We start from the raw sequence: 23637 nt of genomic DNA, 5'->3' as shown, positions 1-23637 counted from the left end.
AAAATCAAGAGTTTAGAACACAGATATGCATAGTTACGAAAATATCAAGTTGTGTGATTTGTTTTCTTTCAAAACATATTCCAATAAATATTATGATGTGATAGATGTTTGAAAGAAATAAATATGACGTGCCTTTGCGTATTTTACGCACAAAAACGAAGCAACAATGCGAAGAACGGCGACTTGGACACCTAGACTATTTTTCATCCAAAAGACCGAAGCTTTACCTTTTATAATAGTGATGTGTGTGCCGTGTAGTGTCAAGGGTTTGGGGTAGGTTAGTTGCATATTATATAGTTAATTAATCCTTAATTAAGCTTAGGCTCATTAAGCATAAATTTAGGGCCATTAGTGCTTGATTAGGATTTAATTAAAATATTAAAAATATGTTTTTTTTTTAAATAAGTTTGTGAATTTATTAGCCATGTTGCCAAATCGTTCGTATTTTTATTGAAAATTCAACATCGATAAAAATTACGCACCAGGGTATAAAATTAGCTCAAAACTCCGTATTTTCAAAAATAAGAAAAAGCATTACCCTTAGTTTAAATAATTAAAAACAATTGATTAATAAAAATATTTTCTATTTTTCAACCCTCGGTCTCCGTTATTCGATCGCAACTCGAATAACCTTTAAAAATACATTTTAATTCAATCATGTAGAAAAATATATTCTAAACATGTAAATATGCACAACATAATTAATTAAAGCAATTAAAACATTTAATTAAAATACACAAAGAATTTAATAACTCGTATGCATGTGGTTCGCGTGGACCACCAAATTTTTGGGGCATTACACATCTGCTCCAAGTTGGAATTTTCTTCTCTAAGAGGGTCAGACCTGTACATCGGTTGTTTCCCATACGGTTGTCCTACCTGTGGTTGATTCTGACTGTTTTGTCCACCCCATGAGAAGTTGGGATGTTGCCTCCATCCAGGATTGTATGTGTTCGAATACGGATCATTCCTTGGACGGTTTGGAACTCCCACTTGATTCATTGGTGCCTATTCTTGCACATAGAAGGGATTTCCATCTTGATAGTCATTCATAAAGTGTTCACCTCCACACTTATAACAAAATATCTCTTGAAGACGCATAGCCGTGCCACCCATATTCAAGCCGTCCAATTTCCTGTTCAAGACATCAAGTTGTGCAGTAATAGCAGAAATATCAGTTACATGGTGAACTCCTGCACTTCTTCGCTGGTTGTTCCTTTCAGATTGAGGATGATAGCTGCTAGCAGCCATCTCCTCCAATAACTCATACCCTTCCTCAGCAGTATTTCTCAAGAGGTTTCCACAAGCAGCAACATCTATCATAGTACGATTAGGAGTAAGAAAGCCATAGTAAAAGGTTTGAACGAGTAACCCAAGTGACAGTTCGTGATGAGGGCATCTTCATAATAGATCTTTGAAATGCTCACATGCCTCATATAAAGATTCTTGCTCGAATTGAGCAAATGTGGTGATATATTCCCGCAACTTCATGGTCTTAGATGGAGGAAAGTATTTAATGAGAAATGCCTTCGCAATGTCTTTCCATGTGGTGATCGAATCTACTGGCAAACAATTTAACCTTGCTTTAGCGTTGTCACGTAAGGAGAAAGGAAATAAATGCAACCTAACAGCATCTTCAGAAACTCTATTAAATTAAAAGTATCGCAAATTTCAAGAAAATCTGCTATGTGCGTGTTTGGGTCATCTACTGCAGATCCTCCAAACTGGAATGTATTCTTAATCATCTAAATTATAGCTGGCTTGATCTCGAAGTCGTTTTCCCTCACAATATGCCTCACAATGCTGGAGCGTGAACCATCCAAAGACAGCTGGGCGTACTCTTGCATCGGTATGCGGCGTGGTATATCAACATGTCTATCTTCATAGTGTTCCTCCTCATGCTCGTGCTCGTGCCTCTCCATTAGTTCCTTCAGTCTCTGCTGTTGTCTTCTTCTGCGGAAAGTTATTTCAATTTCAGGGTCAAACTGCTCAAGCTTCACGTCAAGTGACTTTGGCATGCACTGGAAAAGATATCTGAAATAGAATATGGAGTGTTAGCTCAAGAAAAATAAAACAATGCTAAAGAAAATAACTATAAATAAAGTTGTGAATTAACAGTCCCCAGCAATGGTGCCAAAAACTTTATCGAGCTAAAATTTCACTGTGGAATCCTCAATAAAAATATGGTTTTGTATGATCGAAAATTAATCGCAAGTGCACGTGATGTACGAGAGTACGAGTATCATTCCATTGGAGACTGTATTTTACAATTATTATTTCCAATTATCAAATCTTTAGCAACGAAATTTGAATGGTTGTTTATGACTACTAAAATTAAATAAAACTCAAAGATAAATTCAAGAATTAAATAATGAGATATAGAATCTAGACCAATTAATTAAAATTAAATGAGAAATGAATTTTTTGGAAATATTGGTCCATTTACCCTTCGTTAATTAATTAATTCGTTCGATAGTGATTTATGCTTCCGACAGGATTTCCTATCCAATTGAACACGTCATCTCTAGCTATGCCAAACTAATTATACTCAGTGAAATAATTAAATGTCTTTAATTATTTATCAAGAGTGAATCGCATATCGATTTATGAAATCCCCTAGTTTTGGACCCTTAGGACTATAATTATCAACATGTATCCAATTTCAAATTTCTATGTAAATTGTAGATCCACGGACTATACTACTCGATCCTATCACAAGCTATTCTCTCGAACTCACTCACGATATGAGACTATTATCAAATTTAGATACACTTTAATAATTGTAATGAAAGACAGTAGTATAATCAAGAATAAATCAACATCAACATCTGAATTAATCAAATCAAAGAATAAATCAACATCAACATCTGAATTAATCAAAAGGCGCCTTTTTTTTTTCATCCACATGGGCTATTCCCGATTGGTCTTAAGTCCCCTCACGGTTATCCCATTACTCATTACTCATAGAACTTCTCCAGCCCAGGCACTGGAGCTTTTGCCTACCCAGGATTAGAACCCAAGACCTCCTGGACTTATATAGATCTTGGCAGCAATACTGGTACCAGTTGATCTACTAGCTCAACTGGTACCAGGATTGCTGCCAAGATCTATATAAGTCCATGAGGTCTTGGGTTCTAATCCTAGATCAACTGGTACCAGGATTGCTGCCAAGATCTATATAAGTTCATGAGGTTTTGGGTTCTAATCCTGGGAAGGAAAAAGCTCCAGTGCCTGGACTGGAGAAGTTCTATGAGTAATGGGTAATGGGATAACCGTGAGGGGACTTAAGCCCAATCGGGAACAGCCCATGTGCATTACATATTTTCAGTTTATCCACGAACTGCCTGCATTTCCAACCAAGAGCCTTATGAGTGATATGTGTGATTTTTACGTGTTTTATTGCATTAGTTTGTGTGTGTTTGCATTGTGCATGTGTACATTTCGTTTACATTTTGTTCATTTTAGAGTAAGCATACGCATTTGATCGTTTCTCACTTGTGCGCGACGAATTTGCAGGAAAAATGGCCGGAAAACAAAAATCGGAGCCAAATGCCAAGCTAAGAAAATAATTTGCTACTTTCACCGCCCGGGCGCGAGAGGTGAATGCCAATGATGAAGTCCAGAAAGTATGGCGCTCGAGCGGTAATTTCTACCGCCCGGGCGCGAGATTTAATTTCCGAAGCCAACCTACAGAAGACTCGGCGCTCGGGCGGTAATTTTTCACCGCCCGAGCGCGAATGCCGCATATCCCAAGTAAGATTACAGAAGGCGTGGCGCTCGAGCGGTAATATTCTACCACCCGAGCGCCACTTATTTTTGGGAAGAATTCTTGTCCATTCTCTTACCTTATTTTGGAGTAGAGAATGATATGGAGTGAGGGTTGGACGTTTCTGGGAATTGAGACTTGATTGAGAGCCGCCACAAGCCTTGGAGAGACTTTTGTGCTTGGATTGAAGATTTGAAGCTTTCCAGGCGTCGTTCTTCGTGTTTTTCGTCAACGCTAGTATTTCTTATTTAGTTTTTATCATTTCGAACTTAGTTTTGTTTATTTTCTCTATGAATTTTAGTAGCTAAACTTTAATATTTGTTGGGATTTAAGGGAATCCTACCCCAAACTTTGATATAATTAATTTACATCTCGATTTCTGATTTGTTCTTGATTACACTACTGTTTTATCGTGTTGTTAGAGCGTAGCTAACTTTAACAACGTTTTTAGATTGCGAGTGAGTTCGAGAGAATAACATGTGATAGGAACGAGTAGTATAATCCGTGGATCTACAATTTACATAGATATATGAAATTGGATACGCGTCGATAGTCATAGTCCTTAGGGTCGAAAACTAGGGGATTTCATAGATCGAAATGCGATTCACTCTTGATAAATAATTAAATACATTTAATTACTTCATTGAGTAGAATTAGTTTGGCATAGCTCGAGAGAGTGTGTTCAATCGAATAGGAAATCCTGTCGGAAGCATATGATCATTATCGAATAAATTAATTAATTAACGAAGGGTAGGTGAACCGATATTCCCAACAAATTCATTTCTCATCGAATTTTACTCAACCATTTTAGATATTAATTCTCATTCTTTACTTATTGAATCATTTTCTTTGCATATTTATTCGAGCATAGTAGTAATAATCATTCAATAAAATTTTTGTTGCTAAAGATTCAATAACTGATAATAATAATTGTTAAATACAGTCTTCAGTGGAACGATACTCGTACTTACGTACACTATACTATTAATTGACATCGTGCACTTGCGATTAATTTTTGAGCATACAAAACCATAATTTTATTAAGGATTCCACAGTGCAAGTTTTGCTCGATCAATGAGCAACAAGAAAACAGAAATTATACAAAAAAAAACACAAAATGCATGCAATCTAAAAGATAAATGCAACACAATTGGATATCACATGACATGAAAAACAAGTAAAATACACCTATATCAACTACCTGGATAGTAAATTTTTGGGTTGTTTGGCTATGGTAGTTTCGGCCTGTAAGGGAGACTTTCTCTACTGTTTCTGTCCATTTATTGAATCTTGGACTTACTTGGCACCATGTTCAACATTTTCCTTTCTTTACTCAAGTTCAGAAACAGTGTACATGATTGAAATTGATAAGTGCAATTTATTGTACTTTTATTACTTGTTTTAACTTGGAATTTTGTGATTCTTGAGCAGGTTTTATGTGATTTGTTGTTGTTTTTGTTTTTGTAGTTTGGAAGCTTAGAATAAGAGTTTGGAGAAGTAAAGTATTGAATTGGAAAGTGCAAAAGATCAAAATTACATAAACTGCAGCGCACCCGCGCTTATACATACACCGCACCTGCGTTAAAACATGCACCGCACCTGCGCGTGCTCACCAGAACCAACACCGCACCCGCGGTGTCCTATTGACCAAACCCGCGCTCCTTGCAAGACAGAATCCGGAAAATCTGTATTTTGGTGTGCTGCGCATGGAAGTCCAAGATTTTTGTGTGCTGCGGATTGAGGCTTGTCGGGGACTATAAATTACATGATTTACTTACCATCTAGGGTATTGGGGAGCCAAGGGAAGAGTGGAGGCTACTGCTAGAAGATTGAAGACTCAAGTTCATCAAGTTCTTTTGGAAAATTTGTTGCACAACTCCGAGGACGGAATCAGCACTTCAACCACTTGTTCTAAGTTCTTCTTTCTTTTATTTTTCATTTGATATTTCTTCTTTTACTTGTGTTATTATGAACTAATTTTTATTTCTAGAGGAAAGATGGAACAAAACTAGAAACCATGTGTTAGAATCTATGAGCTAATCTATTTAAGTTTTTCATATTGCTCATTTGTATTGTTCTAATCTTAATACTTTCAATTTATTGGCCATAATTTGAATGATTTATATGTTTACAATTTATCACTCGGAAAAGGAAATTATAAACAAGAAAGGGGAAAAATACATCAATGGTATTTATAGAGTTCGGGAGTTCCTATAATGCTATCGAAGCTCATAGAGAATCTAGTGCTTGATGTGTTATTTAATTGTAGACTGTTGATGGGAACGTTGCAAACTATTTTTAGATAACTAATATCTACTTAACGCTCGAGAGAGGGAGTAGATAATTATAGGATTCTTGGTTAATGAATAATAAGGATTTTTATAACATAGTTACAAGAAATTACACATGTTGGACAGTTGCGTGAAATCGGACCTGTAGATCTTTTCGTGGTCATTGATCTACACGCAACAAGTTTTTGGCGCCGTTGCTGGGGAGTGTTTATTTTAAATTTATATTAGTATAGTTACACATTAATTGTGATTTTAATTTAGAGCTGTTTTTATTGTACTACATTAAAAATTTATTAGTTTCTTATCTTTGTTTGACAGTGCATGCGAGATCGCAAAATCTTGACTTCCTTATCTTTGATCGTGAGGTCGAAAAAACAGTAAGAAGATTATGAATGGCGAGAAGAGAGGAGATTCAAGCAATGGCTGACAACAGAGATAATGAAAATCCACCCCCTGCAATACCCATAAGAGATCATTTTAGGCCGGTATTGAATGCTCATTATTCGGGCATAGCACGAGGGACTATTAATACAAACAACTTTGAGCTCAAGCCTGCATTGATAAAAATGGTTCAACAGAACCAGTTTGGGGGAGCCGCTACTGCAGATCCTCATCTACATCTCAGAACATTCCTTGAAATCACTGACACAGTAAAGATAAATGGTGTTCCTGATGATATAATTCGATTGCGCTTGTTTCCTCTTTCTCTTAGGGACCAAGCAAGAGGATGGCTCCAATCGCTTCCTTTGGGGAGTATCACTACTTGGCAGAAGTTAGCAACCAAGTTCCTTGCTAAATATTTTCCACCTGCGAAGTCTGCACAGTTGAAAATTGAGATAAGTACTTTTAGGTAGACTGACTTTGAGCAATTATATAAGGCATGTGAACGGTATAAGGAGTTGTTGAGGAGGTGTCCAAACCATGATTTTGAAGATTGGGTACAAATTGAATTTTTTTACAATGGTTTGAATGGACAAAAAAGAGGCACTGTGGATGCAGCAGCTGGTGGCACGATATTTGCCAAATCACCTGATCAAGCATATGATTTGCTTGAACAGATGACCATTAACAGTTATCAGTGGCCTTCTGAAAGGTCAGGAGTAAAAAAACCAGCTGGAATTTATGCCGTAGATCCTATTACATCACTGACCCCACAAGTTTCAGGTTTAACAACTCAAATTACAGCCATGAATAAAGCTAGTACACCAGAGGTTGAAAATGAATCGGTTGTTATTGACGAACCACATATTCATGATGAGGCTCATTATATCAACAATAGGAATTTTGGTGGATACGGAGGATATCGAGGTAACCCCCCCCCCCCCCCCCAACACTTATCATCCTGGTTTGAGAAATCATGAGAATTTTTCATATGCTAATAATAAGAATGTGTTGAATCCTCCACCGGGGTTCAATACATCGAAGGGGGAAGGAAAACCTTTACTTGAGGATCTAGTTGGGATATTTGTTGCTGAATCTAGTAAAAGGATGGCTAGGACTGAATCTCGTCATGATGGCATGGAAACTCACATGGGAAATATGGGTGCCACAATGAAATCATTGGAGACACAGATTGGACAGTTGGCTAATGCATTGAGAGATCAAAATAGAGGTCAATTCCCAATTTATACTGAAGTGAATCTAAAGGAGCAATGCAAAGCTGTAACTTTGAGAAATGGAAGAGAATTTGAGGTTAAAAAATTCAATGAAAATGAGGAAAATGAGAAGAGAGTTGAAGAAGATGAATGTGAAAATGGAAAGGAGAATAAGGTTGAGGAGTCTCGGATTGAACCTGAAGTTGAACGGATTCCTATACTGAAACCGACTCTTCCATGCCCACAAAGATTTAGGAAGAAGATTATTGATGATCAATTTGCAAAATTTTTGGAGATTTTCAAGAAGAATCACATCAACATTCCATTTGCTGATGCTTTAGAGCAAATACCAAACTATGCAAAGTTCATCAAAGATGTGATGTCAAAGAAGAGGAAGTTGCAAGAGTTCGAGACAGTGAAGTTGACCGAAGAGTGCAGCGCCATTCTCCAAAAGAAATTACCACAAAAACTAAAAGATCCAGGGAGTTTTACTATTCCTTGTATTATTGGTAGTAATCATGTTAATAAAGCTTTATGTGATCTTGGAGCGAGTATTGATCTTATGCCATTTTCTATTTATATGGACTTGGAGCTTGGGGAGGTAAAACCAACCACTATAACTTTGCTACTTGCAGATAGGTCACTCACCTATCTTCGTGGAATTGTTGAAGATGTTTTGGTAAAAGTTGACAAGTTTATCTTCCCTGCTGATTTTATAATACTTGATATGGAGGAAGATCGAGATTATCCATTAATTTTTGGGCGACCTTTCTTAGCCACTGGAAAAGCATTGATAGATGTACACAAAGGAGAACTCACCTTGAGAGTTGGTGGGGAAGCTGTGATATTCAACATCTATAAGGCTATTAAAGGTAACGACGAGGTGATTACTTGTAAAAGTATTGATATAATTGACTCTTGTGGTGCTAAGATTGGTATAGGTCATACAGTAGAAGATCCATTAGAAAGATGCATTTCTAGTACTGTCAGTAGAGTTGATGATGACGATTGGGAATTGAGAGAGCAACTTTTAGCTCTTGAAGAGTTTCCAGAGGTGAAGGAAGCAACACAGGAGAAGTTGGAAGAAGAAAAATGTTCAGAGATATTACCTTCATCCCCTGTTTTGAAGGAATTGCCAAGCCATCTTTGCTATGCTTTCTTGGTTGAGAAGTCGACATATCCTGTAATTATCTCTTCTTCTCTTACTTTAGATGAAAAAGAGAAATTGTTGAGTGTGTTGAGGAAATTTAAAACTGCGTTTGGGTGGTCGATTTCTGATATCAAGGGGATTAGTCCCACCATATGCATGCATAGGATTTTAATGGAAGAGTCATACACTCCTTATGTAGATCATCAGAGAAGGTTAAATCCGGCCATGAAAGAGGTACTGAAAAATGAAGTGTTGAAATTGTTAAATGCTGGACTTATATATGCTATTTCTGACAGCAGTTGGGTTTCTCCTATGCAAGTAGTGCCTAAAAAGGGTGGAATGGTTGTGTTAAAGAATGAAAATGATGAACTAATATCTACTCGTATTGTGACTGGATGGCGAGTATGTATTGATTATAGGAAGTTGAACAATGCCACACGTAAAGATCATTTTCCATTACTTTTTATTTATCAAATGCTTGATAGACTTGCTGGTTATTGTCACTACTGTTTTTTAGATGGTTATTCAGGTTATAACCAGATTGATATAGCACCAGAGAATCAAGAGAAGACAACATTCACGTGCCCCTATGGAATGTTTGCTTTTAGGAGGATGCCTTTTGGGCTATGCAATGCACCTGCTACTTTTCAGATGTGTATGATGGCCATATTTGCAGACATGGTGGAAGACATCATGGAAGTCGTCATGGATGATTTCTCGGTATTTGGATCTTCATTTGATCACTGTTTACATAACCTTTCCATCGTTTTGCAGAGGTGTCAAGAAAAGAACTTGGTTCTTAATTGGGAGAAGTGTTATTTTATGGTCCAAGAGGGTATTGTTCTTGGACATAAAGCATCTTCAAAGGGATTAGAGGTAGACAGAGCCAAAGTAGCTGTAGTTGAAAATCTTCCACCACCAAAGAACATCAAAGGGATAAGGAGTGTCTTAGGACACGCCGGGTTTTATTGTAGGTTTATCAAAGATTTTTCTAAGATTACTAAACCTTTGTGTAATTTGGTTGAAAAAGAATCCAGTTTTATTTTTGATGATAATTGTCTGCAGGCATTTGAGAAGATCAAGAAGGCATTGGTGACAACACCAATCATTATAGTACCAGATTGGAAAGAGCTCTTTGAGTTGATGTGTGTTGCTAGTGATTATGCAGTAGGTGTGGTGTTGGGCCAAAGGCGTGATAAATTTTTTAGATCAATCTACTATGCAAGTCGAGCCATGGATACTGCACAACAAAATTGCACAACTACTGAAAAGGAGATGCTTGCATAGTATTTGCATTTGACAAGTTTACACCCTACTTGGTCGGCACAAAGGTAATTGTTTTCACTGACCATGCAGCTATTCGATACCTATTTGCCAAGAAAGATGCAAAACCACGCTGATAAGGTGGATTTTATTGCTCCCAGAATTTGATTTTGAAGTGAAGGATAGGAAGGGGTGTGAAAATCAAGTGGCTGACCATTTGTCACGGCTTGAACTTGAAGATAAAATAGATGAAGGAACTATAAAAGAAGCATTCCCATATGAACAGCTGTTTGAGGTAAATGTTGTACTCCCTTGGTTTGCTGATATAGCTAATTTCTTGTCTTGTAGTACTCTCCCTCCAGATTTGAGTTATCACCAAAAGAAGAAATTCTTTCACGATGCAAAGTTTTGCCTATGGGATGATCCATACGTCTTCAAGAGATGTGCTGATCAGATGATTAGAAGATGCGTAGCGGAGGAAGAAGCGAAAGTAATTCTTGAACAATGCCACTCTTCACCATATGGCGCCACTTTGGAGCATCGAGAACAGCAGCAAAGGTATTACAGTCTGGTTTTTATTGGCCCAATTTATTCAAAGATAGTTATACCTTAGCCAAGTCATGTGACAGATGCCAAAGGGTTGGCAATATTTCTAGACACCATGAGTTCCCATTGACCAATATTTTGGAAGTTGACTTCATGGGACCATTCCCATCTTCTTTTGGTCAATTATATATTTTGCTTGCTGTGGATTATGTGTCAAAATATGTGGAAGCAATTGCCACCAATAATAATAATGCTCGAGTGGTTGCTAATTTTGTTCACAGGAACATCTTCATAAGATTTGGGACACCAAGAGCCATAATAAGTGATGAAGGTACACATTTTTGTAATAAAATCTTTAACTCGCTTTTGGCTAAAGATGATGTGAAGCATAAGATGACACTGGCATACCACCCACAAGCAAATGGACAAGCCGAAGTATCCAATTTGGAGATTAAGCAGATATTGGAGAAAACAGTAAAGACAAACCGGAAGGATTGGGCATTGAAGTTGGATGATGCCTTATGTGCTTACAGAACGGCATACAAGACACATATTGGGATGTCACCCTATAGGTTGGTCTTTGGTAAGGCCTGTCACTTACCACTGGAATTGGAACACAGAGCTTTTTGGGTGGTGAAAAAGCTCAACTTTGACATGGAAGCATCTGGTGAGCAGCGGCTATTGCAATTGAATGAGACGGAAGAGTTCAGAAATGAGGTTTATGAGAACGCAAAAATCTACAAGGAGAAGACCAATAAGTGGCACGACAACCATATCATGCACAGAAATTTCGATCCCGGACAATAAGTACTGTTGTTCAATTCACGCCTCAAAATATTTCCTGGTAAGCTAAAATCAAGATGATCGGGGCCATTTACAATAGAATCAGTCCAACCATATGGAGCCATTGAGCTAAAGTGCAATGACGGAAGAACGTTTAAAGTAAATGGACAACGGATCATGCATTATTATGGGACTGAAGTAATGCATCTTGACAACATTCCTCTCGGCCGATCGACTTGATGTAGACTGATGATAGTCTGGCTGAAGACGTTAAACCAAGCGTTTTTTGGGAGGCAACCCAAATTTTTTGTTTCTTTATTGCATTTCGGTTTCGATTTTGCTTTTACTCTTGTATTATTTTTTTAGGTTGTGTATTTTTGGTATAATGTGTTCTTATATCTTCCCAAATCTCATGAAACCCAGTTGTGTTTTTAAGGACTAAAAATTGGAGTAGAAAACAATTTCAGATAGTGCACTCGCACTGAAAATGTATCGCACTTGTAGTAGCTTAAGACAAAAAACTAAAAATTTCTAGTAGCCATACCGCACCTGCGGTAATTTACAGAACGCACCTACGTTGGGTTGACAGAGATATTACCGCACTCGCAGTATAATTTGGACCGCACCCACGGTGGCTGTTGGATCAAAAAAATGAAAATTTCCAGTAAGCAAAGCGCAACTGCGGTCATTTGTTAGTGCACCCACGATATATTTCCAGAACCAACACCGCACCCGCGGTGTCCTATTGATCGCACCTGCAGTCGTTTAAGGTCGAAAATCCAAAAGTTCAAGTAGCAACACCGCACCCGCGGTATGATAATCACCGCACCCGTGGTCGCTGAAGATTGAAGAATCAAAAATTCCAATAGCAACACCGCACCCGCGGTAAGCTTAGCACCGCACCTGTGGGGACCCGGACGCTAATCATCTTTTTAATCATCTTTGGGATTTAATTATCAATTAAGATAAACAAGGTCTAAAAATTTTTCTTTTAACAATTCAAGTACGGAAGGTAATGGACTCAATCTATTATACAACAAGTATAATAATACAAATCTTGTACAATAAATATTCAAACTAGTCTAAGGTTCAACTACTAAATTCAAGTATTAAACTAGGTCTATAATAAGTCGGGAATCACCACTCTAAACTCGTCTTCTCTCATCATCTTTTTGACCTCGATCTTGTCCCACATGTTGTCATGCACACATACAAACAAGACAACAGCCGTATAACTCCGGCGAGAATGAATCCCAGTATAAACAATGTATACATACAATTAACTGAATTAACATAAAAGCATGAATTATATCTTCGCACATGTATCAAAATCGAACAACATGTATCAATATAAATCTGTAAATAAAAACATGAATCTTAATCTACGAAACATAAATCAATACAGGTCTGTAAATCGATTCTAATCTCCATATCTAAGTTCGACTCATCTCTTATTCTAATCTAGGGATCCCGGTGAATAAGAATGTAACAATTCTCCCACCTATCTCTTACGTTCGCGGTGGTTGTAATTGATACGTTCCTATTTACGGACTTGGATCTCGCTATATCGAATATCTATGATAAGAGCGACTCTACTCATAATCACATCGATATGACCAAACGTCCGGTGTCTTGGAGTATCTAACAAGACTATGCCTATTCTGACAATGTGCAATGGGTCAGTGATGCCTCTGTCATAGTCTGGCCCCTCTGTCAGTGACTCTTACTCAATAGCTCTCTGCTTTCTATTTTCTAATTCAATAGAATAAACATAATCATTAAAACATAAAGATATAAAAACATTACCATACAAGTATGTGGTTTAGGGAAACTCGAGTAGAATCTAACTCAAGTCGATCTCCCAATAAACATCAATTTATACCTTTGTCTTCTCGGTCTGATGAAGACGAAGTCTCGTATCCCAATCTATCCATATCCAAATCTGCTAATGACAATCATATAAATACCATATCAGTATATAACTCAATTCAAGACCTGTTCTGATCAATACTCAAATCGGTATTTAATCTGACCCATATCTGAACAAGATACAATCTAATTCATATCAATGGTATCACGATACAATTGAAATCATTACTGAATCTGATCAATCTCAATCAATACAGAACCTGATCAATATCAATCTACTGATGTTTCGACAGCATAACAATACAGTCTTGATACCCCGTATATCTCAACATCAGATATAATATCAGAACTCATAATAAATATCATTACAATTCATAATCTGAATAATAACACAACTCTGATATAGAATCTCAACTAAATCAACTCTGAAATTCATAACAATTTCATAAACAGTCTATTCTTTAATCTGACTTCAGTTATACAATATCTACTGTAGAAGAAACACCATATCTGATTCATATTCAATTATGACAATATCATAAATTCAAATCATGTCTAAACGTTATATATATATATACACGTTGCATGATAACCCAAGTGGCGTCGTGCATGTGCTGCACTATGCGCGCACAAAGTCGCGCATATGCGCCGGTAGCTCGCACCAGCATTTTGTCTGCTCGCGCATATGCGCCATTTACGTCGAGCATATGCGCCAATCATTCTGTCTATCCCGCACATATGCGCCATCTACGTCGCGCATATGCGCCAAACATTCTGGACGTGCCGCGCATGTGCGCGCATTCAAGTCACGCATGTGCGCCGATGCTTCTGTAATTCTCGCGCATGTGCGCCCATACATGTCGCGCATGTGCACCAATCCTATTCTTCACACATAATGTGATTTCTTCTTTCGGCTCTCCCGATCTGATCCGTTCCGTTTATAGTCATCTCGATTAATGAATAAATCATTTCAGATTAATCTCAGATTACAGGAATAAAGTCTCGGGCCTTACATTTCTCCCCCTCTTAGATCTGAGTTCGTCCTCGAACTCGCAAGAAATCAATTTAGATATCTCGGAAGAAATGCATACAAGAGGTTAATTCAGAAACTCATCTCGATGAATCAAATCTGAAATCTTAATCTCGTATTAAATTCTATCTCTCAAATAGTTTCTTTGAGATTCTTAAAATCTTACTGTGTTTTCAACAACAGAATAATCTTCGTTCTGAAATATTATTCTTTTACGAATCTCCGATTCCAATCTGGAATAAGAATTCAAGAAGTATAATATCATAATACCCCTCAAAATAGTTCTGACACAATCAATCTCGCAGTACTGGCTATACAACATCCGTATACACCAAACTACAGCTCATAACAAATCATTACCCTCAGCTGTTATCTAATCTGTTTATCCCCTTCAAGGATATATTAAATCTTCGACTTCAAATACCAACATCCGACTTTGGCATATTAAGTCTATCTGGTCTAAGCTATTTTCATTTTCTTCTGAATTAGCTACTTTTCTTTGTCATATCTCTGATCTTATCAGATCCTATCTCAAATATCTCCGAGATATTATTTTTATACCAAAGACATCTACATTATTCACTGTACAATGTGTCGTTGGTAACTATCTCATTATCCATCTGGTAATCTGATGACTATTATCGTACCATAATTCCCACAGCGACAATATATCATATCAACTAGTGCTAGCAATTAGCATCCAGCACTACAACTCCATAATTATCTTCCAATATCTGGAAAGTACGCTCTGACTATCTGTCAGTCTATGGATAATAGGTGAATGAGTTCATGGTATATTCTGCCACAATTACAAACTCAATCAAGGTTCACAATCTGATACAATCTACTTCAACATTCTGGTCAATCTGACCATTTCTTGACATCGATCTTTGTCATCTGGTCATGTTTGTACGTCATCTTGTACAAACTAATAGATATAGATTGAACAATCTGTCAATCACAATCATATCATATCACAATCTGGAAAGTATTGCAATTATCTCATTACGAAATTCATCGAATTATACTCCCCATGTTTAGTCAGAAATATACAAATTCTGTAATAAATCTTCTGATCTCTATCATTCTATCTTCATTTATTGGTGATTCAGATATTTCAGTACAAATTCTGCCAACATTTCAGCATAAATTCTGCCATAACTGATTTAATCTGTCTATATCATAACTATCTGTTCGAATATCATACATTCACAGTTACCAACTGAAAACTGAATTCACTACTGTGTGTTTCTGAAACTATCTGTCATTTCAAATTTGAACCATTTGATATAAACAAATCAGTTAATAATATAAATGAAAGAAAAATACCTACCTGGTATTCGGTTCTGACTGTCGATATCAAATTCTGCTGTACAATTCTGAAACACTTGACATCACCAGATAATCATTCTCATACAGTAAAAATCACATATCTGTTACTCTGATCGATGCTATTATCTGATTATCGAATTTAAATTCTGAATATTCTGATTACATTTCTGAATCACTGAAATTCTCGAATTCAATTCTGATTCGGATTGAAATTTATATAATCTTAACGGTTCACAGTGATCTGTATCAAATACGGCTGTAGAAATATAACAATACTCAGGTAGACACAAAAAAACAATCGTATACGATAATCTGTCAATTCAGACCAAAAATAAATTTATGACATTTCTGAAATTTCTGATCCTTCTGATCTTTCTGATATCGGTATCATTCTCAGCCACTGATCACAATTCTCAACTGTGTCAAAATCAATCGGTATACTAACTTCAGATATCACATACTCTGAATACAATCTGTTTCAATCGGATTCATATCTGACAAATTTCTGTATACAATAATCACAGTTCTCAAAGTATTCAATTCAATCTTTAGTTATTCGATTCAATCAATCAGATGCTGCAAATATATCAAAATATCATAGATACAACAAGCATGAAATCAACAGAATATCTCTGAACATACTGAAACATGCCAAAGAGAAACACTAAATCAGATGTAACTCCTGGTCGGTACTCTTCTACTGATCTTTCAATTCATTCAATATCATTCGGGACATTCAATATCATTCTGTACTGAATTCTAAACAACAAACAATACCTGGTATCGATTCAATTCTGAAATCTATCTTTCTGATACAAGGCAAATCTGAAATCTTATCTGGCAACATCAGCCAACTCGCACATCATTGGCAAATCTGCCAATGCTAGGCTCGATTTCAGTATGTCTACTGAATACATAAGGATGTCATCTGCTCCTTTCTGTAACAATCGAGTCATAGACAATACAATTATCAAAGGAATTCTAAATCTAAATTCCTTACCGTGAAATCTCTACTCATCATCCATATCTGGTCTGAATCTTATACTTTCCTGGAGGAAATCTATAGTAGTTCTGTACTTGTTCAGCATATTAATATCAATAATGCATTCAAATCATGAAATACAAGTACCTCATAATCTAACTCGATCTCATTCTTCTCTTACCGTAGTATAAAATATTTCACAGAAATCTCTGATATCAATCTTTTCCCAAAAGGTAAAGAAATCAATAATACAGTACAAATAGACCCAACAGATAAAGTATATCTCCATGCATCTCAGTCAAAGTAATCATAGAGAATGCATTATTATGTATCAATACATATGCAATCTAATCATAAAAGAACATTACCTGTCACTATATCATCAAGTGCCTCTTGGGTCTGTTCCTCGGTCACTACCACCAGAGGGTACTGATCCCTGAAATCTTCGGGAATGATGCGAACGTGGACGTCCCAAGGAAAGCATGGGATCCTTTGCAGTTGCCGGAGGGACCAATCACGAGGGGTCGACTAAAGAGATTCAAGGAGGCGCTACAAGGAGTCATGAGCAAGCCGGAAGAGGTCGTGATGCATGGGAGTACGTTTGGAGGCCAACGGAAAGTCATTCAAGCATTGAGGTTGCTGACCGAGTCTGGACGGACCTGTACACGGACCTACACACGGGGTCCGTGTCCTTTACAAGCTGGGATGAGTTTTTACAGTGGCTCCACGGACCTGGAGACGGACCCAGGCACGGGGTCCGTGCCCTTTGTTATTGGCAAATACAGTGCCTACACGGACCCGTACACAGAGGTGAGCACGGGGTCCGTGTCCCTTGTTCCCGACTGAAGATTATTTACAGTATGTACACGGACCCGTCTACGGACGTCTGCACGGGGTCCATGTCCTCTGTTTTCTGCGCGGATTTGTTTCCTTTTCTAGAGTTTTATTATTTTGGGAGACTAGATTTCTTGATATCTTTTGATACATAGACTATGTTGGACAAATTTTAACACAACAATACACATATTATTTTGAGTTTATCAAACTTGTGAGAATTTTCTCTCAACTTTTCAAAGCTTTTAGCTTTGTCAAATCAAATCAAACTTATCAAAGTTTTTAACTTTGTGGCGTTTGTCGATCGTTGCTTGTGCGGATTGTCGTAGGCAAAGTTCTTCGAAGGTTCGTATAGTTTTCGATTGTTTATCCTCGTGTTTATTTGTTGCTAAACTCTTGCTAGTTTAGAGGTGAATATCACACCATACTTGAATCAAAAGATCGGGAAAACACACGGATCTTAATATCGTAATTGAATAGAGGGTGCGATTTATTTTTAATCGTGTTTGCTATTTATTCGTGTCAAGATTCACATCATTTGGTATCAGAGCTTTAGGTTTATTGAATTCAAGTAAATTATCTTGTTCTATCGTTCTTCGTAATTTTTTCATGAATCTGTGATTCTCGAAATTTGTTGGTGACTTTTTTTTTGGGATTTTCGAGTAGTACTCAAGCCAAAAAAAAAAAAAAAAAAAAAAAAAAGAGTACAAAAATTCCGAAAATTCACCATTATTTCATTTTGATATCTTGTTCTATTTTCTTTAGAGAGTCATATTTATTTGTCTCTCACAGTCAAAAAAAAAAAAAATTCATATTCGAATTTCTTGTCTACACAGTCCAAGTGAGTCGGTCGCATTTGTTCACAAGTTTGAACCTTGATTGTTTGATATCCCAAATACAAAGCTTGAGCACACTTTTGAGAGTACTATCAAATTCGAGTGGAAACATTTGAGTGTGAGTGTTATTTCTTTGGAGTGACTAGTGAGTATTTGTTGTGAGCAAAAAAAATAAGAGAGGAGAGACGAGTGAATTTTTTGGAGTGACCGGTGAGCTTTTGGGTGAGGAGTTATTTGTTTTCTACTAACATTTTCTTGCAGGTACAATTCTAAGAATTAGATGGAGAAGGAGGTAGGAGATAATTCGAACCCGGGGTCATCTAAGTTCCAACTGGAGGCGTTGTTTGGGGATTTTAGTAGGATGATGACGACCCAAATGGAGTCGTTGCATGAGAGGTTGGGTAAACTTGAGGTTAGTGTTAGTGGGGGTAAACCTAAGCCTAGGGATTTGGGTAGAGATGACGAGGAGTATGATCTAGGAGGAGGCGATGAGAGTCAAAATGAGAATTGGGGTAGGAATGGAAGAGATAGAGGATTTGGTAGAGGAAGAAGGGAGGCCATGCGGGGTAGGTATGAGGAGACTAGGGAAGATGGTCACATGGGTAGCATTAAGATGAAAATCCCTTCATTCCATGGGAAATCTGACCCGGAGGCGTACCTAGAATGGGAAAAGAGGGTAGAGTTCGTATTTGCATGTCACCACTACTCCGAACAAAAGAAGGTGAGGTTGGCGGTGGTTGAATTTTTAGACTATGCTCTCATTTGGTGGGATCAATTAGTGACCACTAAAAGAAAGTATAATGAGAGACCCATTGAATCTTGGGATGAAATGAAGAGTGTAATGAGGAAGAGGTTTGTACCTAACCACTATTATAGGGAGATGTTTAAGAGGTTACAAACTTTGAGGCAAGGATTGAAGAGTGTTGAGGACTACTATAAGGAGATGGAAGTACTCATGATTAGGGCAAATACTGAGGAGGATAATGAAGCAACTATGGCTCGTTTTCTTTGTGGTTTGAACAGGGAGATCCAAGATCAAGTGGAGCTTCGGCACTACTTAGATCTAGACGAGATGGTGCAAATGGCCATTAAAGTGGAGCAACAACTCAAGAGGCGAGGAGTTGGCCGCACCAATCAAACCGGAGGTGCATCTTCTTCTTGGCGCCCAAATGCGGCCAAGCGAGATGATAGCAAAGTGGTGACCAAGCCTAAGTTTGAACCAAAACAAGAGGCACCTAGGCATGGAGTACAAGGTAAATCTGAAATTCCTACTACTCGTTCTAGAGATACAAAATGTTTTAGATGTCAAGGGTTGGGCCATATTGCTAGTGAGTGTCCTAATAAGAGAGTCATGTTTTTGAATGATTATGGTGAATATGAGTCTCAAAGTGAGGGGGATGGCGAGGGTAGTGATGATGATATGCCGGAGTTGGAGGATCCCGATGAGGGATATGGGGCGGTTGTAGGAGAAGCTCTAGTGACTAGGCGAATCATGAGTGCCCAAGTCAAAGATGAGGAGATTAACCAAAGGGAGAACTTGTTTCACACTAGATGTTTTGTGAGTGGTAAGGTGTGCAATGTCATCATAGATGGGGGAAGTTGCACCAATGTGGCTAGCATTGAGATGGTTGAGAAATTGGGATTGCCTACAATAAAACATCCTCAACCATATAAGCTTCAATGGTTGAACGATTGTGCGGAGGTGAGAGTGAATAGGCAAGTTCTAGTGTCCTTCTCAATTGGGAAGTATGTGGATGAGGTTTTGTGTGACATGGTACCTATGCATGCTTGTCATATATTGTTGGGTAGGCCATGGCAATTTGATAGGCGAGTGACTCACGATGGGTTCAAAAATAAGTACTCGTTTGTCTTGAAAAAAGAAACTGTTGTCTTACTTCCATTGTCCCCAAAGCAAGTATTGGAGGACCACTTGAAAAAAAAGAAGAAAGATGAGGCTGAAAAAAAGAGTGAATTAAAAAGTGAGATGGCCTCTGAAAATAAAATTGAAGTGGCTGAAAAAAAGAGAGTTGAAAAGAGTGAGATAGCCACACAAACAAAAAAAGAGAGGAAAGAAATTGAGGGGAAAGAAAAGGAGAGGAAAGATGCCAAAAAGAATTCTTATATGGCCCAAAAGGATGAGATAAAACACTTGTTGCACACACATGAACCACTTGTGTTAATTCTTTACAAGAAGATCCTCCTTAACACAAGTGATATAGCCGGATCCCTTCCGAGCATTGTTGTTTCACTATTGCAGGAATTTGACGATGTATTTCCGGAAGAGCTACCTCAAGGCTTACCACCATTGAGGGGAATTGAGCACCAAATTGATTTGGTGCCCGGGAGTGCCTTGCCGAACCGCCCAGCTTATAGGAGCAATCCGGAGGAGACTAAGGAGCTACAAAGCCAGGTAAGTGAGTTATTAGATAAAGGTTATGTGCGTGAGTCCATGTCACCTTGTGCGGTGCCTGTTTTGCTAGTCCCTAAGAAAGATGGCTCATGGCGTATGTGTGTCGACTGTAGAGCAATCAATAACATAACCATTAAGTATAGGCATCCAATACCTAGACTAGATGATATGTTAGATGAATTGCATGGGTCTTGCATTTTTAGTAAGATTGATTTGAGGAGTGGGTATCACCAAATTAGGATGAGAGAAGGTGATGAGTGGAAAACTGCTTTCAAAACTAAATATGGGTTGTATGAGTGGATGGTTATGCCTTTTGGTTTAACTAATGCACCTAGCACCTTTATGAGGTTAATGAATCATGTCTTGCGTGCACATATAGGTAAATTTGTTGTGGTTTACTTTGATGATATCCTAGTGTATAGCAAGAATCTTGAAGAGCATGTTAAACACTTGAAACTTGTGCTAATCACATTAAGGGCTGAAAATTTGTATGCTAACTTAAAGAAGTGTGATTTTTGTACAAACAAACTTGTGTTTCTTGGTTTCGTTGTGAGTTCACAAGGGATACAAGTGGATGAAGACAAGGTAAGTGCTATTCGAGATTGGCCATCGCCTACTACTGTTGGTCAAGTCCGAAGCTTTCATGGTCTTGCAAGCTTCTATAGGAGGTTTGTAAAGGATTTTAGCACATTGGCGGCACCGATGACGGTGGTCATCAAGAAGAACGTTCCATTCTGTTGGGGCGAGGAGCAAGAGAAGTCCTTTAATATTATCAAGCAAAAATTAATTAATGCTCCTTTACTTGTGTTACCTGATTTTGCTAATACTTTTGAAATTGAATGTGATGCTTCAGGTGTAGGTATTGGTGGCGTGTTGATGCAAGGAGGAAGGCCGGTGGCGTACTTTAGTGAGAAGCTCAATGGGGCAGCGCTGAACTATCCCACGTATGACAAGGAGTTCTATGCACTTGTGAGGACTCTTGAGACGTGGCAGCACTACTTGAGGCCTAAAGAGTTTGTGATTCATACGGATCATGAGTCTCTAAAGCACCTCAAGGGGCAACAAAAGCTGAACAAACGGCATGCTAAGTGGGTGGCCTTCATAGAGACATTCCCCTACATGATCAAGTATAAGCAAGGTAAGGAAAATGTAGTGGCCGACGCACTATCACGGAGGTATGTACTTTTCTCTACTTTGGAATCTAAAATATTGGGGTTTGAACTTGTTAAAGAGTTGTATGTGCTAGATGATGATTTTAAGGAAGTGTTTGAAACTTGTATGCATGGTCCACATGATAAATTCTACTTGCATAAAGGTTTCTTGTTTAGAGAGGATAGATTGTGCATTCCCAAGTCATCAATTCGTGAATTACTTGTTAGGGAGGACACATGGGGGTGGCCTAATGGGGCACTTTGGGGTGGCTAAGACTTTAAGTGCATTGCATGAACATTTTTATTGGCCACACATGAAGCGTGATGTTGAACATATTTGTGAGAAGTGCATAACTTGTAGACAAGCTAAGTCTAGGACACTACCACACGGATTATATACACCACTTCCCGTCCCTAGTGAACCTTGGGTGGATATCTCTATGGACTTTGTTTTGGGGTTACCTAGGACAAAGAAGGGGAGAGACTCTATATTTGTTGTTGTGGATAGGTTTTCGAAAATGGCACACTTTATTGCTTGTCACAAGACTGATGATGCATCTAACATTGCGGACCTATTCTTTAGAGAAGTCGTTAGGCTGCATGGCATGCCTAGGACCATTGTGTCGGACCGTGATGTTAAATTCCTAAGTTACTTTTGGAAAACACTGTGGGCTAAACTTGGCACTAAATTACTGTTTTCTATGACCTGTCATCCTCAAACTGATGGTCAAACTGAGGTAGTTAATAGGACGTTAGGAACTTTATTACGTGCTATTCTCAAGAAGAACTTAAAGAATTGGGAAAATTGCTTGCCATTTGTTGAATTTGCTTATAATCGTTGTGTGCACTCTACTACTAGCTATTCACCATTTGAGATTGTATATGGTTTCAATCCTTTGACTCCATTGGATTTGATGTCTTTACCTGTGAGTGAAAGGTTAAACTTAGACGGCAAAAAGAAGGCTGAATTCGTTAGGAGTTTGCATGAGAAGGTAAAAGCCAATATTGAGAAGCGAAATGAGCAATATGCTAAGCAAGCCAACAAAGGGAAAAAGAAGATGGTATTCGAGAAGGGCGATTGGGTGTGGCTACACTTGAGGAAGGAGAGGTTTCCGGAGAAGCGACGCTCAAAGCTACTACCTAGGGGCGATGGACCATTCCAAGTTCTAGAGAGGATCAATGACAATGCCTACAAACTCGACTTGCCAGGTGAGTATAATGTTAGCTCTACTTTTAATGTTAGTGACTTGTCGTTGTTTGATGTAGGTGACGAGCAAGATTTGAGGACAAATCCTTCTCAAGAAGGGGAGGATGATGCGAACGTGGACGTCCCAAGGAAAGCATGGGATCCTTTGCAGTTGCCGGAGGGACCAATCACGAGGGGTCGACTAAAGAGATTCAAGGAGGCGCTACAAGGAGCCATGAGCAAGCCGGAAGAGGTCGTGATGCATGGGAGTACGTTTGGAGGCCAACGGAAAGTCATTCAAGCATTGAGGTTGTTGACCGAGTCTGGACGGACCTGTACACGGACCTAAACACGGGGTCCGTGTCCTTTACAAGCTGGGATGAGTTTTTACAGTGGCTCCACGGACCTGGAGACGGACCCAGGCACGGGGTCCGTGCCCTTTGTTATTGGCAAATACAGTGCCTACACGGACCCGTACACGGAGGTGAGCACGGGGTCCGTGTCCCTTGTTCCTGACTGAAGATTATTTACAGTATGTACACGGACCCGTCTACGGACGTCTGCACGGGGTCCGTGTCCTCTGTTTTCTGCGCGGATTTGTTTCCTTTTCTAG

General features: G+C 38.3%; 1 protein-coding gene and 1 non-coding gene across 2 annotated transcripts; both read left to right on the top strand.

The window, feature by feature from the left end:
* The first annotated feature begins 1381 nt into the window (after nt 1–1381).
* Nucleotides 1382–1487, top strand: LOC140837517 (small nucleolar RNA R71). The gene has a single exon (XR_012119349.1). It is a non-coding gene; the product is annotated as a small nucleolar RNA R71 (small nucleolar RNA).
* Nucleotides 1488–7608: 6121 nt separating this feature from the next.
* LOC140835743 (uncharacterized) lies at nt 7609–11418 on the top strand. The gene is made up of 7 exons (XM_073201149.1): nt 7609–7932; nt 8044–9204; nt 9320–9331; nt 9454–9522; nt 9577–10088; nt 10159–10623; nt 10695–11418. The coding sequence occupies exons 1-7, from the start codon at nt 7609–7611 to the stop codon at nt 11416–11418; spliced, it is 3267 nt and encodes a 1088-aa protein (XP_073057250.1).
* Nucleotides 11419–23637: the final 12219 nt, after the last annotated feature.

The sequence above is a fragment of the Primulina eburnea genome, chromosome 7 (genome assembly GCF_022965805.1).
Source record: "Primulina eburnea isolate SZY01 chromosome 7, ASM2296580v1, whole genome shotgun sequence".
Taxonomy (NCBI): Eukaryota; Viridiplantae; Streptophyta; class Magnoliopsida; order Lamiales; family Gesneriaceae; genus Primulina; species Primulina eburnea.
Note: the sequence above shows the minus strand (reverse complement) of the source record. Positions and strands in the feature narration are given on the sequence as shown.

Excerpts from the sequence above, each read along its gene's own strand:
- LOC140835743 (XM_073201149.1), top strand. The coding sequence starts at position 7,609 with ATGAAATCATTGGAGACACAGATTGGACAGTTGGCTAATGCATTGAGA. Across the intron at positions 7,933-8,043 it reads AGATTATTGATGATCAATTT|AGGAAGTTGCAAGAGTTCGA; the intron begins GCAAAATTTTTG and ends ATGTCAAAGAAG. Across the intron at positions 10,624-10,694 it reads CATCGAGAACAGCAGCAAAG|ATGCCAAAGGGTTGGCAATA; the intron begins GTATTACAGTCT and ends GTCATGTGACAG.